Source organism: Hyposmocoma kahamanoa, unplaced genomic scaffold (genome assembly GCF_003589595.1).
Source record: "Hyposmocoma kahamanoa isolate Upper Pololo Valley unplaced genomic scaffold, ASM358959v1 100021, whole genome shotgun sequence".
In the NCBI taxonomy this organism is placed as follows: Eukaryota; Metazoa; Arthropoda; class Insecta; order Lepidoptera; family Cosmopterigidae; genus Hyposmocoma; species Hyposmocoma kahamanoa.
The window spans coordinates 5,302,911-5,316,495 of NW_020653200.1; the positions used below are offsets into that span (position 1 = coordinate 5,302,911).

The 13,585-nt window shown below is 36.3% G+C and overlaps 2 protein-coding genes across 3 annotated transcripts in view; one reads left to right on the top strand and one right to left on the bottom strand.

Annotated features, from left to right (window-relative positions):
• LOC113239679 (peroxidasin) overlaps positions 1-11,336 on the top strand; it is an 82,373-nt gene extending 71,037 nt beyond the window's left edge. The window contains exons 3-7 of the mRNA XM_026476764.1: positions 5,008-5,079; positions 6,757-6,989; positions 7,085-7,381; positions 7,467-7,739; positions 7,834-11,336. Coding sequence (XP_026332549.1) covers positions 5,008-5,079; positions 6,757-6,989; positions 7,085-7,381; positions 7,467-7,739; positions 7,834-10,682 — 3,724 coding nt within the window. The 3' untranslated portion in view covers positions 10,683-11,336. The remainder of the gene's footprint in view (positions 1-5,007; positions 5,080-6,756; positions 6,990-7,084; positions 7,382-7,466; positions 7,740-7,833) is intronic.
• A 192-nt stretch (positions 11,337-11,528) lies between these two features.
• On the bottom strand, positions 11,529-13,352 carry LOC113239689 (acyl-coenzyme A thioesterase 13). 2 transcript variants are annotated; one of them, XM_026476781.1, is made up of 4 exons: positions 12,810-13,342; positions 12,395-12,582; positions 12,060-12,208; positions 11,686-11,827 (listed from the first exon to the last, which is right to left on the bottom strand). In XM_026476781.1, the coding sequence occupies exons 1-3, from the start codon at positions 12,891-12,893 to the stop codon at positions 12,097-12,099; spliced, it is 384 nt and encodes a 127-aa protein (XP_026332566.1). In that variant the 5' UTR covers positions 12,894-13,342; the 3' UTR covers positions 11,686-11,827; positions 12,060-12,096. The 2 variants fall into 2 exon arrangements, with proteins under 2 accessions (XP_026332560.1, XP_026332566.1); XM_026476775.1 differs by lacking the exon at positions 12,060-12,208 and having other exon boundaries at positions 11,529-11,827; positions 12,810-13,352.
• Positions 13,353-13,585: the final 233 nt, after the last annotated feature.

Below are 13,585 nucleotides of genomic sequence, written 5' to 3' on the forward strand. Positions count from 1 at the left end.
CAAGACGCAAAACAACTTTGCTGCCGAGCGAAACACAACCACTTTTCACCTCACTATAGTGAGGAAAATGGTAGATGAAAGAAAAATAGTTGAACTATAACAAATCAGTTTTTCATCACCGCTGGACTCAGACTCGCTCATGTTTCTTTTCAATTTATTACAGTACAATTGAATCCAAAGTATTGAAATTGAAGTCTTACAGCATACCTATAGGACGGGAGGCGCTATTGGCGTTTATCTCGAACAAAACTTTCTGCCACTTTTTGAGTGGCGGGGGGCTTTGGTAGTACTACAAGCAAACAGGTGCACTCAAATGCCATATTGAACAAACAAAAGTCGACAACTCTATTGATGTCATGTCCATACACAGAATAGACCTATAAAAATAAATCAATTTTCATGAATATACTAGAGACGGAAAGTTATCGGGACAGTGTCGATACGTATTACTGGTTAATGACGTAAAAGAGAAATGTAATTCCACCTTTGGTTAGATTAGATGTTCAGGATTTCTTTTTGCAATTTTGTGTGTAGTGTATTATGTAACAGAGGTATTGTTTTACTTGTATTTCCTAGAGGAGATTACCAATTGACTTACCAATAAATGGATGACAATAAATACAATCCAGAGTCTAATCCAAAAACCGCGAAAAAATGCACTGAAAACAACTTCAGTTTATGGCTTTTCGCGGTTAGCGTTGGAGCCAATGACAAGTATGGCCGGAGATAACCTATACAAACGTAGTGACTTGCATATTAATATAAAAAAATGAAACATTTGATTTAAATTGTAAAGTCATTACAGTATTACTTAATTTTATTTGCCACAATTTAAAGGCCGAAAAATTATCCATATTCATCTTCTACTGGAAATAACAAAATACACCATAGTTAGCTTTTAGTGAAAACTAGTTGACTACGAGAGTGATGGAGTAGTCTTAATGTCAATATTAATTAATTTTATAGTATTATGTTGAATTTCATACGTACTCACTTCAAGTAACAAGAGTTGTGCAGATATATGGGTACCTACATATAAATATTATAAATGTGAAAATAGCTGTGTCTCTCTGTTGGCAGATAAGACGTAGTGGAAGAAATGTATCGATGTTTCGAGTTTCTAAATTCCAACTAAACTCAAAGTTTCATAATGTCGAAAACCGATTTATAACAAAACCGTTATGCTTTCAAGGGATTTTGGTAGCTTATTACAAAGAATAGATTAAGTTAGCGTAGGTTTGTTTTGTACATAATTTTGAATATTCCTAAAATAACCTAAATATGGGATTTGGGATTACAAAAATACGAGCAAACATTATTTCGTTCAAATGTATTTTCGGACTTCGGGTTGATAACTCCAAACAGTAAAACGAATACAACAATATTTTGTTAGTACTAACACATAACACATTTAATACTAACATTTATTAAATAAGATTAACATTGAATCAACTCTTTAGTTTCTTTGTTCTAAATCCAAATATTTCAATCGCTTATGTTTCGAAAATTGAAATTGACGTAACTGCTTGTGCAGGATAAGGACAGTTAGCTATTTGGTTATTTCGATTGCTTTTGTAATTTACGTGTATTGTGTGTAAGTATTTACTTATATATGTACTTTTTATTTTTATTTTTTCTTACAGTACGGCGTGATTTATGATGATTTATATTAAACAATTACAATTTATTTTAATTATTTATAAATTATTACATTATTATTTAATGTACAATACGACGGAGAAATCAGTTTGAATAAACTTCGTTACATAATCTTTCTTTCATAATCTTTTATCTGTCGATAAAAATTGGAGCTAAAAGTGCGCGTCGCTTCTCTATAACGAAAAAAACAGCGTCTGTGAAGTGTGAAGCACTGCATTTTTTGTCACTAGTTGCCTGTTTGTATATAGGGAACTTCATAGGCATGTCAAATGTTCGAATGTTTTCAAATATTTTTTATGTAATCGATAAATTGAATGTGATCATTGTGAAAAAAAGTCTTAAAATAGAAAATTAGCAATTAATGTAAATAATAGGCTTATGCTTAGAATAATAACGCATAGAATGATAGTTTCATATCAAACGAACTGTCACAAGTGAGGCAAAAACCAAATTCATGTAGGCGTAAGCAACTTGTATCTACGCTTGTCGGCACGCACACAAATATACAAATAATGATGCCATGGAATAACATTTCCCTCAAAAGTGGGGAAATTGTATCTTGCTTAACTCATCATTAAGTTAAAGGTGCCTACAGATTTGCCCGACATTGTCGATCAGGTGCCTACAAATGTGCTCGGTTTTGTCGATCGACAATGTCAAGTGACAAGAATTTTCAAAAAAATATTTTTGGTAATCCTTATGGAAATGGCATTTATATCTGAATACACGATGACGGACACGACTTTTCAAATAAATGCAATATGGGAATAATTTTCGAGGTATTCGAGGTGCTCATTACGAATATGGCACTCATTTCTAAATCCAAGATGGCGGGCACGATTTTTCAAATAATGGCAAGTTGGGTATCATTTTCGAGGTATTTGGGGGTGCTCATTACGAATATTGCTTTTGTTTGAAATGTTGTGTCTGCCATCTTGGATTTTGAAATGAGTGCCATATTCGTATTGAGCATCCCCAAATACCTCGAAAAGGATACCCATATAGCATTTTTTGAAAAATCGTGTCGGCCATCTTGGATTTACAAATAAGTGCTATATTCGTAATGAGCACCCTCAAATATCTCGAAAACGATGCCCAACTTGCCATTATTCGAAAAATCGCGCCCGCCATCTTGGATTTAGAAATGAGTGCCATATTCGTAATGAGCATCCCCAAATACCTCGAAAAGGATACACATATTGCATTTTTTTAAAATTGTGTCCGCCATCTTGGATTTAGAAATAAGTACTATATTCGTAATGAGCACCCTCATATAACCTGTAAACGATACCCAGAATCAAAATCAAAATTATCTTTATTTCATAGGTAAGCATTATTACACTAGAAATCGTCACATTGGTTAAACTCTACCGCTCATTTGTAAGGCAGATTCCCCCGAGAAGTATGAGCAAGAAACTCTAGGAGTTGCTCTTTGTAAACAACATTTGTACGCATTTAACTTGCAGAAATGGAGGTCAAATGCACACTTACATTAGAATAAAAATAAAATCTGCAGCCATCACGATATTGCCTATTCTCAAAAAATTACGTAGGTAATGTAATTATTTTGAAACAGAATAGCAAAATTGGGAGAAAGAAATCCGTTACTTTGCAACATTTTCGTGTCTTGTTGCAACGAAATTAATTTTCGGTTTTAGTGAATATTTATATAAAAATACAAGTTGAAACGCGTTACTTCCTTGTGGAATGTGATGATAGTGTCTATTTTATGTTTGCCTGTTCTATTTTTACACCCATTTACCTCACATTTCGTCATTTTTAACAAAAATTTTTGAGCTGTTCGCGGTGCAATTTGACCTTGAGCACTGACAGCCCGCCCGCTCGTGTAGGCCCTTTGGGAAGCCTCTAACTTGCCTCACTTAGCGTGCGCGGGCTAGGTTTCTATGCGTTATTATTCTAAGGGCTTATGTATGAAATGTAATTCCACCCTTGGTTTGACTGGATGCAGCAGAGATTTATTTTGCAAGTTTATATAGCGCAAGACGACATGTTTCGTGGAATACTTGACGCGGTGAATTCGTGGAAATGAAATAACATCGATTGGGAAGTAGTGTTTATTGTGCGATAAATTTTATTTGCTTGTACATTGACAGAGGGGAATGTCTACCGATGACGCCTCCAGTCCTATATGCTCTAAGGGCCGTATTCCAGAACTCTACTCAATGCTCAAGTCAGGACTTGAGTATGATTTCAAGCACTGGAAATACGACCCTAATGGCAATGACTTGAGTATGATTTCTAGTGCTTTAAATCATTCTGAAATCCTGACTTGAGTATTGAGTAGAGTTCTGGAATACACCTTAAGATTGAAGTGATTAAAATGAAAATTTGAAAAAAATAAGTTTAGTTTCGGGTGCGTTCTGAATTTACACCACATACGTTTTCTTCTTCGTTGTATTATAATTTTAAGTGGTTAAAGAAATTATTTTAGTTCTTCGACAAATTAAAATAATCCAATAAAACAAAATTAGAATTATCGTTGTCAATTTAAAGTATTTTATATTTCACTGACGCAAATGCAAAGAATGATCGTTTGACATAAAAATTAGCACCTCAAAAGCACTATTATGGCGTTAATGATTTTTTAACCAACTTCAAAAAAGGAGGTTCTCAATTCGACTGTATGTTCTTTTTTCTTTGTATGTATGTTACGCGATAACTCCGGTATTTGTGAACCGATTTTCATGATTTTTTTGTTGGAAAGGGGGTACTTCCATAGTGGTCCCATTTCATTTTGAAGAAAATCATCCACCTCGAAGGGTGGCTGTTCACGCATGAAGATTCATTTTTATACATAGCGCCTAACTTTAATTTAGGAGCAATTACTTTAATGGTTGATTTTGCTATTTCTCCAATTCAAGGCGTTTTTCACTCGACATACTTTGAGTAGTGCCGTAGTGAGAACCTATTTTTATTATCTCCAGTGTCAAGTCCTGTATAGGGGATATTTCAATAAAACTTAGCAAATAGACGTAATTCCACGTACGTTTGAGGTCGGTTTCTTTTAGTACTCTGTACTGAGATTATTGTTGCTCTAAAAGCACCTTTATGTTACCTTGTGCAGTTAAAAACAGAACTGAGGGCTGCACAAAACTGTACCTACTCAACTGGCGTCAATATTACTGAATTAGCGCTACAGAGCACGTTCTTGCGTTAACGTCCAGCACTTTAGAAAATAGTGGATAGGTCCACAAACATCAAATCACGAATCTGTCGAATCCAGAATTTGTTCTATACCGAACAAGGGAGATTGGATATATATATTTGTGTCTATTCGTGACTCTTAAAGTGTAGGTACCGAATACCAAAAAGAATTGCTTGTTTCAGGTACCTTCACGTGAACGAGATACACCAAATAGAACCAGAAACGTTTTCTAATTTACCGCGACTCGAACGACTGTGAGTGTCTACCTACATATTCCGATTACATGTAATATCATTTTTTGTTCATTTAAATTAAGGTAAAACTGGTTGGTTTTTTTTTTCACTATAAACACGGTTCATAAGCTTACTTACATGCGATATATGACGGTACGTGTGGCGCACTATACCTAAGTTTCCGGAATGAATAAGAATAAGAATATTTTCAAACGAATGAACCAATTTTGAAAACATTTATGCCACTCCTCCGTGATAATCTATAAAACATATTTTTCATACTCTTCGACAGTCTTTTCAGGTGATGAAAATCGTTGATCGCGTAGGTAACTGGTTCTTAATTTTTGGAAATAAACAAAGTATTGTAACAAGGTCGGGACTGTACGCGTGATGGCTCATAAGGTCAACGTTGTTCACCTTTAAAAACTCATTTGTCTGTCTGGCCATGTGAGAACTGGTATTATCGTGGTGGAAGATGGTACGGCATTTGCGGTTATTTTTACGGAGTTTGTCAATAACTTCCGGCAAACAAATGGTCGTGTACCAATCACTATTCACGGTACAACGATTCTCCAAAGCAACAGTAGCCACGTGTCCAGTTTTATTAAAAAAAGAAGCAAGCATCCGCTTAGAGGCACTTTGCACACGCGCCACTTTTGTTGGTTTCGGCTCATCTCGAAAGACCCATCGCTTGATTGCCGCTTTGTATTGGAATTGTAACTATAAATTTATTAATCCATGTTTCGTCACCTGTTACTATGTGCCACGCCAAATTGGACGCCCCTTCGTTGAATCTGGTAAGCATGGCATTGCATTAAGTGACGCGATCCGTTTTTTGAACCTCAGTCAAATTATGTAGGTCCACCGAGAGCACAGCTTTTTCACACCCAAATGTTTGTGGAATATTGATTGTGTTTGACACATGCCTATGCCTAAAGATGCCCGAATCTCATGGCATGTCACATGACTGTCAGTTTTGATCATACGGCGCACAGCATCCATGTTTTTGTTGTTCACAGCAGTGGACGGGCGACCATCACGAAATTCGTCACTGAGATTCACACGACCGCGTTTGAATTCTGCAAACCAGCTATAAATAGTCGTCTTGCATGGTGCTTCATCGCCAAAAGCAGTTTGACGCCGAGCGAAGCGAAGCTCCGCTGAGCTGTTAATTTACACTAGTAGTAGAAAATCATACTACGAAAATTTTCACGAGTTAAATACATGGTGATGTAGACAACCAATTTCAAAAATGTCGCCACAATGTAAAAACAAGTGACAGTCAGATGAAACAAACTGTATTCTGGCTGTAGAAGCCAGAGTTCCATTTTTGAAAATTTGAAATGTTGTAATTACTTTTTAAATATTGTTTATGTAAGTGGCCAGTTCCGGAAACTTATAGTGCGCTCTATGTATGTACCATATGTAAAAACACAAGTACCTACCTGCTGAATGCCAAAGGAGATTTTATGTTCATACCTATTGCATGCTCGTACGGCTCAATTTATATTGCGCATTCCGCGGAAGATATTGGCTTGTGTCTAGTTTGTACGTTACACAATTAACCATAAAGTTTATTATGCTACGTACAATATCGTAACAAAAATTCGCTTTCATTCCGTTCCGCCACAATATAAATTGAACCTAATCCTTAATGGTAGACATTATCATATACTTTATGCCATTATATTTTTCCAGATATTTACACAACAACCTATTAAAGCGTATACCGCCAGGTTCTTTCCGTGGTATGCCACGCCTCACGAAGCTGCGCCTGGATAGCAATGCACTCATTTGCGACTGCGCTATGTTGTGGTTCGTGCACATGCTAGCTGAACATACTGAGATGAAAGTCGTTGCCACTTGCTACGGCCCCGAACCAATGACTGGCGTTTCACTTGCATCTATGAAGGAACATAATTTGCATTGCCGTAAGTAAACTTCTTACCAAGAAACCTATAATTAAAAACAGAGTAGGATTTTGAAGTCGAACCTTTCACTTAAATTTTTAATTTCTTAATTACAGGACATCCTGAAATCGCAATAGGTCCAGAAGATGTCATTGTCAATTTTGGCGAAGATGCAAAATTCACATGCATAGCTACAGGTGAACCTGCTCCAGAAGTGGTATGGTTGCGTGATTCCGCTATGTTGACGGTTGATAAGGAATCACATTACGAAGTAATGAGTAATGGCACTCTTATGATACACAAAGCCGATGAAAAAGATATGGGAATATTTGAGTGCATGGCCAGGAATCCTGCAGGAAAAGTTCGCTCTAGACCAGCTAGAATGATGTTACACAGTCCTGTTGTGGAAAGTGGTAGAATATTTGTTTCAAGGAAAATAAAATATTTTTCTTAAATACTAATATAGACTAATTAAAATTTGTTAAAAATATGTTTCAGGACGTCCTATGTTCAGTGTATTACCACGAAATCAATTTGCTGGACTGAGTCAGCCATTCGTCAGTTTCGACTGTGTAGCGCAAGGCAACCCCAGACCTCATCTTGCTTGGCTTTTCAACAGCGAAAAAATATTGCTCAATGAGCGCGTATCATTAAAACACAATGGCACCATATTCATAGAAGACATACAACCTAAAGACGCTGGCCAATACACTTGCCAAGCAGAAAATATAAACGGTGTCATTACTGCGACAGCGTTTTTGGAAGTTATGCGTAAGTCAATTATTAGCAACACTGAATAATCAAGACAAGTTTTTATTCAACTTAGTTGATAGATATCAATAAAACATTGTTAATTATTTTGCAGTACCGCCTACATTTTTCATTGTTCCTGACGACGTAGACGCTGTTGTTGGAGATACGGTGGCTATGCAGTGTAGTGCAAGAGGAATTCCCAAACCTAAGCTTTCATGGTTCAAAAATAGGATGCCCATCCCTGTTAGTAAAAATATCGCTGTAAGCGACGATAATAAAAAATTAACCATTTTTGAAGTTAACATAGATGACGCGGGTACATATCATTGTAGAGCCGAAAATACTGAAGGACTGACAGAAATATCTGCTACTCTCAATGTTGAAGATATTTCGATGGTTGCCCCGCGTATAGTAACAAAGCCTGAGGACACGGATGCCTTCAAAGGAACTTCTGTAGCATTGCCCTGTGAGGTGGAAAGTCAATTGCCAGCGGAGATTCAATGGAGAAAAGACGGGACTCGTGTTACACCTGATGATAGGATGTCCATATCTCTCATCGGTAGTTTACTTATAAACAATGTGACTCTTCGAGAGACAGGGCGATATGAATGTTCTGTATCCAACAAATACGGGCGCGATACGGCATCAGTTTTTTTAACTGTGAAAGATCATTTATTGCCCGGAGATGAATATGTCAATATTGCCCTGACAGAGGCTACGCGCGATGTCGATCAAGCGATTGCCAGAACCGTAGAGCAGTTGTTTAACAACAAAAGTACACCCGATATACATGATTTATTTAGAATAGCGAGGTTTCCCAACTTTGCAGCTAGAAATATCGCTCGTGCTGCTGAAATATATGAACGGACATTAGATAAAGTAAAACAATTTGTGGAATCAGGATTGAAAGTAAACATTACTGAATCCTTTAACTATCATCACGTGTTATCTGCACAGCATTTGCAATTAATCGCACAACTGTCTGGGTGCGTTGCACATCGCGAAGATATGAACTGCTCTGACATGTGTTATCATATAAAGTATCGCAGTATTGATGGCAGATGTAACAACTTTGCACATCCTATGTGGGGAGCATCACTGACGGGGTTCCGAAGAATTCTTTATCCCATTTATGAAAATGGATTTAGTCATCCTGTAGGATGGAACAAAAACATAAAGTACAATGGATTTATTCTACCCAGTGCTAGATTAGTATCAACTGAAATTATCAGCACAAATGAAATAACCGAAGACAATAAAATAACCCACATGGTAATGCAATGGGGGCAGTGGCTAGATCACGACTTAGATCATGCCTTACCTCCTGTGAGCATTCAAAGTTGGGATGGTGTTGATTGTAAGAAAACGTGTGTCTACGCAGCCCCTTGCTTCCCTATCGATGTACCCGTAAATGACCCTCGAATAACAAATCGACGCTGTATTGATTTTCTGCGAACGAGCGCAGTTTGCGGCTCGGGCATGACTTCGGTGCTATTTGGAACTCTACAGCCAAGGGAGCAGATTAATCAACTGACTTCTTTTATTGATGCATCCCAGGTTTATGGTTTCGAAAAGACAGTAGCTGAGGATTTGCGGGATTTAACAAACGACAATGGCTTATTACGAGTTGGTGCTGTATTTCCCGGAAGGAAACCATTATTGCCTACAGTAGGAATTAACGGTATGGACTGTAGAAGAAACCTAGAGGAAAGCAACCGGAACTGTTTCGTTGCCGGTGATATAAGAGCAAATGAACAAGTTGGACTCGCGGCCATGCATACTATTTGGATGAGAGAACACAATCGAATTGCTAGCTTTTTGAAATCTTTGAATCCATTTTGGGATGGTGATAAAGTATACCAAGAGGCAAGAAAAATTGTTGGTGCTGAAATGCAGGTTATTACTTACGACCACTGGTTACCTATTGTTTTAGGGTCTAACGTACACCGCGACTTAGGAAAATACAAAGGCTATAATCCTGATCTAAATCCTTCAATTTCTAATGTTTTTGCGACAGCTGCTTTAAGATTTGGGCACACTTTGATCAATCCGGTACTGCAGCGATTCGATGAAAATTTCGATCCAATAATAGAGGGTAACTTGTCATTGCGCAATGCATTTTTCGCGCCATGGAGATTGGTTGATGAAGGCGGCGTAGATCCGTTAATGAGAGGTATGTTTATTACACCTGCAAAACTGAAAACTTCTACTCAAAATCTCAATTCGGAATTAACTGAGCAATTATTCTATAACGCACATGCGGTCGCTCTCGATCTGGCTGCTATTAACATTCAAAGAGGTCGTGACCATGCGCTTCCGCCGTACACCAAATGGAGGGAATACTGTAAAATGTCAGATGTTAATACATTTGATGATTTGGCTAACGAAATTTCTAATCCAGAAGTTAGAGAAAGACTGAAAGAGTTATATGGATCTGTACATAATATTGATGTATTCGTGGGTGGAATACTGGAAGATCAAGTAGAAGGGGGGAAAGTGGGACCTTTATTCAGATGTCTCTTACTAGAACAATTCGGAAGACTAAGAGATGGAGACAGATTTTGGTATGAAAATCTAGCAATCTTTAAAGCAGATCAACTTCGTCAACTAAAAAGAACTAGTTTGGCTCGCGTTCTATGCGATAACGGCGATAATATTGACACTATCGGAGAAAATGTATTTTTGCTACCAGAGGTACAAGATGGACTAATTTCTTGCGAAGATTTGCCTTCTATGGATCTACGATACTGGGCAGACTGCGCTTCATGTGATGGTAACGACAATGAGAGACCGGCACGTGTTCGTCGAAGTGCCGATTATGAAAATGTTAATTTCGAGGAAGACAATCGTTTCAATAACCTGGAAGACTCGCACAATGATTTGGAGAAGACTGTGGATATGCTAAGGAAGAGAATTGAATATCTTGAAGAAAACTGCCATAGCGGCTACGAAGATTTCTAAGCTCTTCTATTAACATTCATGTATTAGATATTAAAAATAAGTCATTGAAAATGTTATTCTATTTAATTAGTTGATAAGGTTTTGTCCACGTGGTCCAATTAAGATACCTAACTTGTATATTTTACTTAAGTTGAATGTTTCATTTTCCAAAAAAAATATGTAAAGAAATTCTTGAAATTTGTGTTGTAGTACCTACTTAAATACTTATTTTTATCACAAAAATCTAGTCTAACGAAATATTGTTAATTTTAAAAACAAACATACTTAAATAGATCCATAGTAATTGATTTAAGCTTGTTGGTAACATTTTTTTATGTAGGTACACATAATTTAAACAATTTAAATTATTTTAAAACACCTCACCTTTTCATTTAATTTAAAATTTACTTTAATTTAAATTCCTTGACCACGATTTATATATAAATCAAATAGCGTATGTATGTATTTAAGTTCAACGCTACGCATAATCCGAATGCATGTGTATTGTTAGGCGTATTGGGAGAGAGTACCAAAATCAACTGTAAACAAAGGTATTGACAACTTCATAAACTGATTTTTGCTCACTCATTGAAATATTAGCTCCCAAACCTAATGTCACCAAACACATATTAATGCATACTAGTCTTATATTCCATTAATAACAATACATATTTATTCAATCAATGTCTATTTAACCAGGGTTTTGACGTCTATTCTTTATGATAAGTATATCATCGGAGCTGAAATGTATCAGTTATGTCAGATAATGAGAAGGTAAAATAATTTTTCTTGTAGCTAAAATCAAATAAAGCGCAGACATCCTGAGGTTGTTTTATTCTATAGTTGGAAAACAACTGCAATTTTTTGGCAAACAATGTGCAATAGGACAGTAAGTACTTATTTATAATTTGAATTGAAATACCATAGAAATTTAGATAAATCTATTTGAAAATACATTGTACATATATATTACTATAACAAAATCAAAACTAAAAAATATAAATCATCTTCATACTCCTACATATTTTGTGTGTTTACCTGTAGCTATCACTTTATTTGTATCTTTGTTTCTCAATTCAACATCAAGAAATGCAATTTTTCTGCCTACTTTTCTGGTTACTGCCTCCACTTCAATCTTGTCCCCTTCTTTAGCTGCATTTAAATATCTGAAAGTAGATATAAATTCAATTATTATTATTTTTAATTATAAATCTTCCTTATTACACAATTTTGATATTGCAACACTACAATTTTATTTTAAATAAAACAACATAATGATGATATTTTCCTTCAGTGTTAGTGACAAGCATTTATTGATTCAACCCTATGTGCATTACTTGATTACTAAATCAAGATCAATTTGTGAATCCAATTATTATCTTGAATAGGCCAACTTACCACAATCAAATTGAAGATGTCCTAAAGAAAGGCCAGGTCAAGAGTTGCTAAAAGGCACTCTAGCTGAGCTAGTATGAAAGCATTGGTGCGTCTCGATGAGGCGGAGATGTGTGTCAGGATTGTAGCAAGTGGAAGGCAGTGATCTCTGCCTATCTTGAAGGGAAAAGGTCGTAAATGTATGTATGTTGAATATGAATTTTCATCAAGATGCACTTTTAATAAGGGTTTTAATACAAAATGCCTATTTTCTATAGCCACACATAAGACTTAAACATAAATGCATACTAATAATACTCCAGAACAATAATAAAAGAAGAGATGGAAAAGGTGCCTACGTCACACTTAAGTCTATAGATAGTCCTCTGGTCTCGACTTTATCATTAGCTGTAAGTGCATATGTGGAGATAGCGTCGACGAGCAGAGCGATGAAGCCGCCGTGCAAGCTCCCGCGCTGGTTGAGGTGCTCTGGACCCACTTTGAACTCCGTGACCATCCTCCCTTGGGCACAACACACAACTTTCACCTGAAAATTTGTAGGCAAACACTTCAATACCTATATGGACTGTTAAATGTATGGTTTGCTAAATGGTTACTAATTTTATTAGTTACATTACGGTGTGTATACATACTATTGTAAAGTGATTGGTCCAATATGATCTCTATAAGGAGGTAGATAGATATTTTAATCTGTATATTATATTAGTAAGGCCCTACAGCGTCACAACAATTATGAAACTAAACAATATTTACCTGGCGTAGATTTTGGTCGAAACATTTTGTAGTTGCCATAGCTTTAGTAAATAATTCCGCGACCTTAGCGCCTTTTGTAGACATTTTTATAATTATTGCCTGCTTGTTGTATTATATTGCGAAATTATAGAAGAAAAGTCTTTTTTATTATAGACACATTTGTATAATCTTTAGAGCATTTGTTTTCTTTTCGATAGCAGTTCGAACTCACTCAGCCCTCAGCTGATAATGAAAAACATAGAAAAGAAAGAGTATTATGCTCTCCGTAAACGATCAATTAATTATTTTGTCAAATACGTGTTTGTCAAACTTTTTATCGTCTGCGGTCGTGTTTGACGGTTTGATGCTTTGTCAAATATTCTAAAATTACGAACCACATTGCGATGTCCAAAATGTGAACAGAGAAATGTCACTGTCAAATAGGCTTGTCTATTTCAGGAACTACGAACTATTAGTAGTATATTCCAGACACTGACCGACATGAACTAGTTCGTCTTGCACGGTTTTAATAGTTCATAGTTGCTTTTAGTTCAGTACGAACTAGGAACTGTCTGGGTTGATAGTTCACCTGTATTTTATTCAGTAGGAACGGTGCGAGCGGGACATATAGCGATTTTTCACTACTTTTAGTACAAGTTCGAGTGGGATGCACGATTGAACCTTGCCAGCTCGTTCTAAGTCTGTATTACGTATCTACGTAATCTCACATATACAAGCTTGCAAAAAAGTAAGTGCTCATAATATTTTTTGGTAGGTGTGATAGGTATCTGTATGTA

Coding starts and splice junctions, on each gene's coding strand:
- LOC113239689 (XM_026476775.1), bottom strand. CDS start 12,893: ATGTCTACAAAAGGCGCTAAGGTCGCGGAATTATTTACTAAAGCTATG. Junction 12,583..12,809: donor TCGACCAAAATCTACGCCAG/GTAAATATTGTT, acceptor ACAAATTTTCAG/GTGAAAGTTGTGTGTTGTGC. Junction 11,828..12,394: donor TCTATAGACTTAAGTGTGAC/GTAGGCACCTTT, acceptor ATCTACTTTCAG/ATATTTAAATGCAGCTAAAG.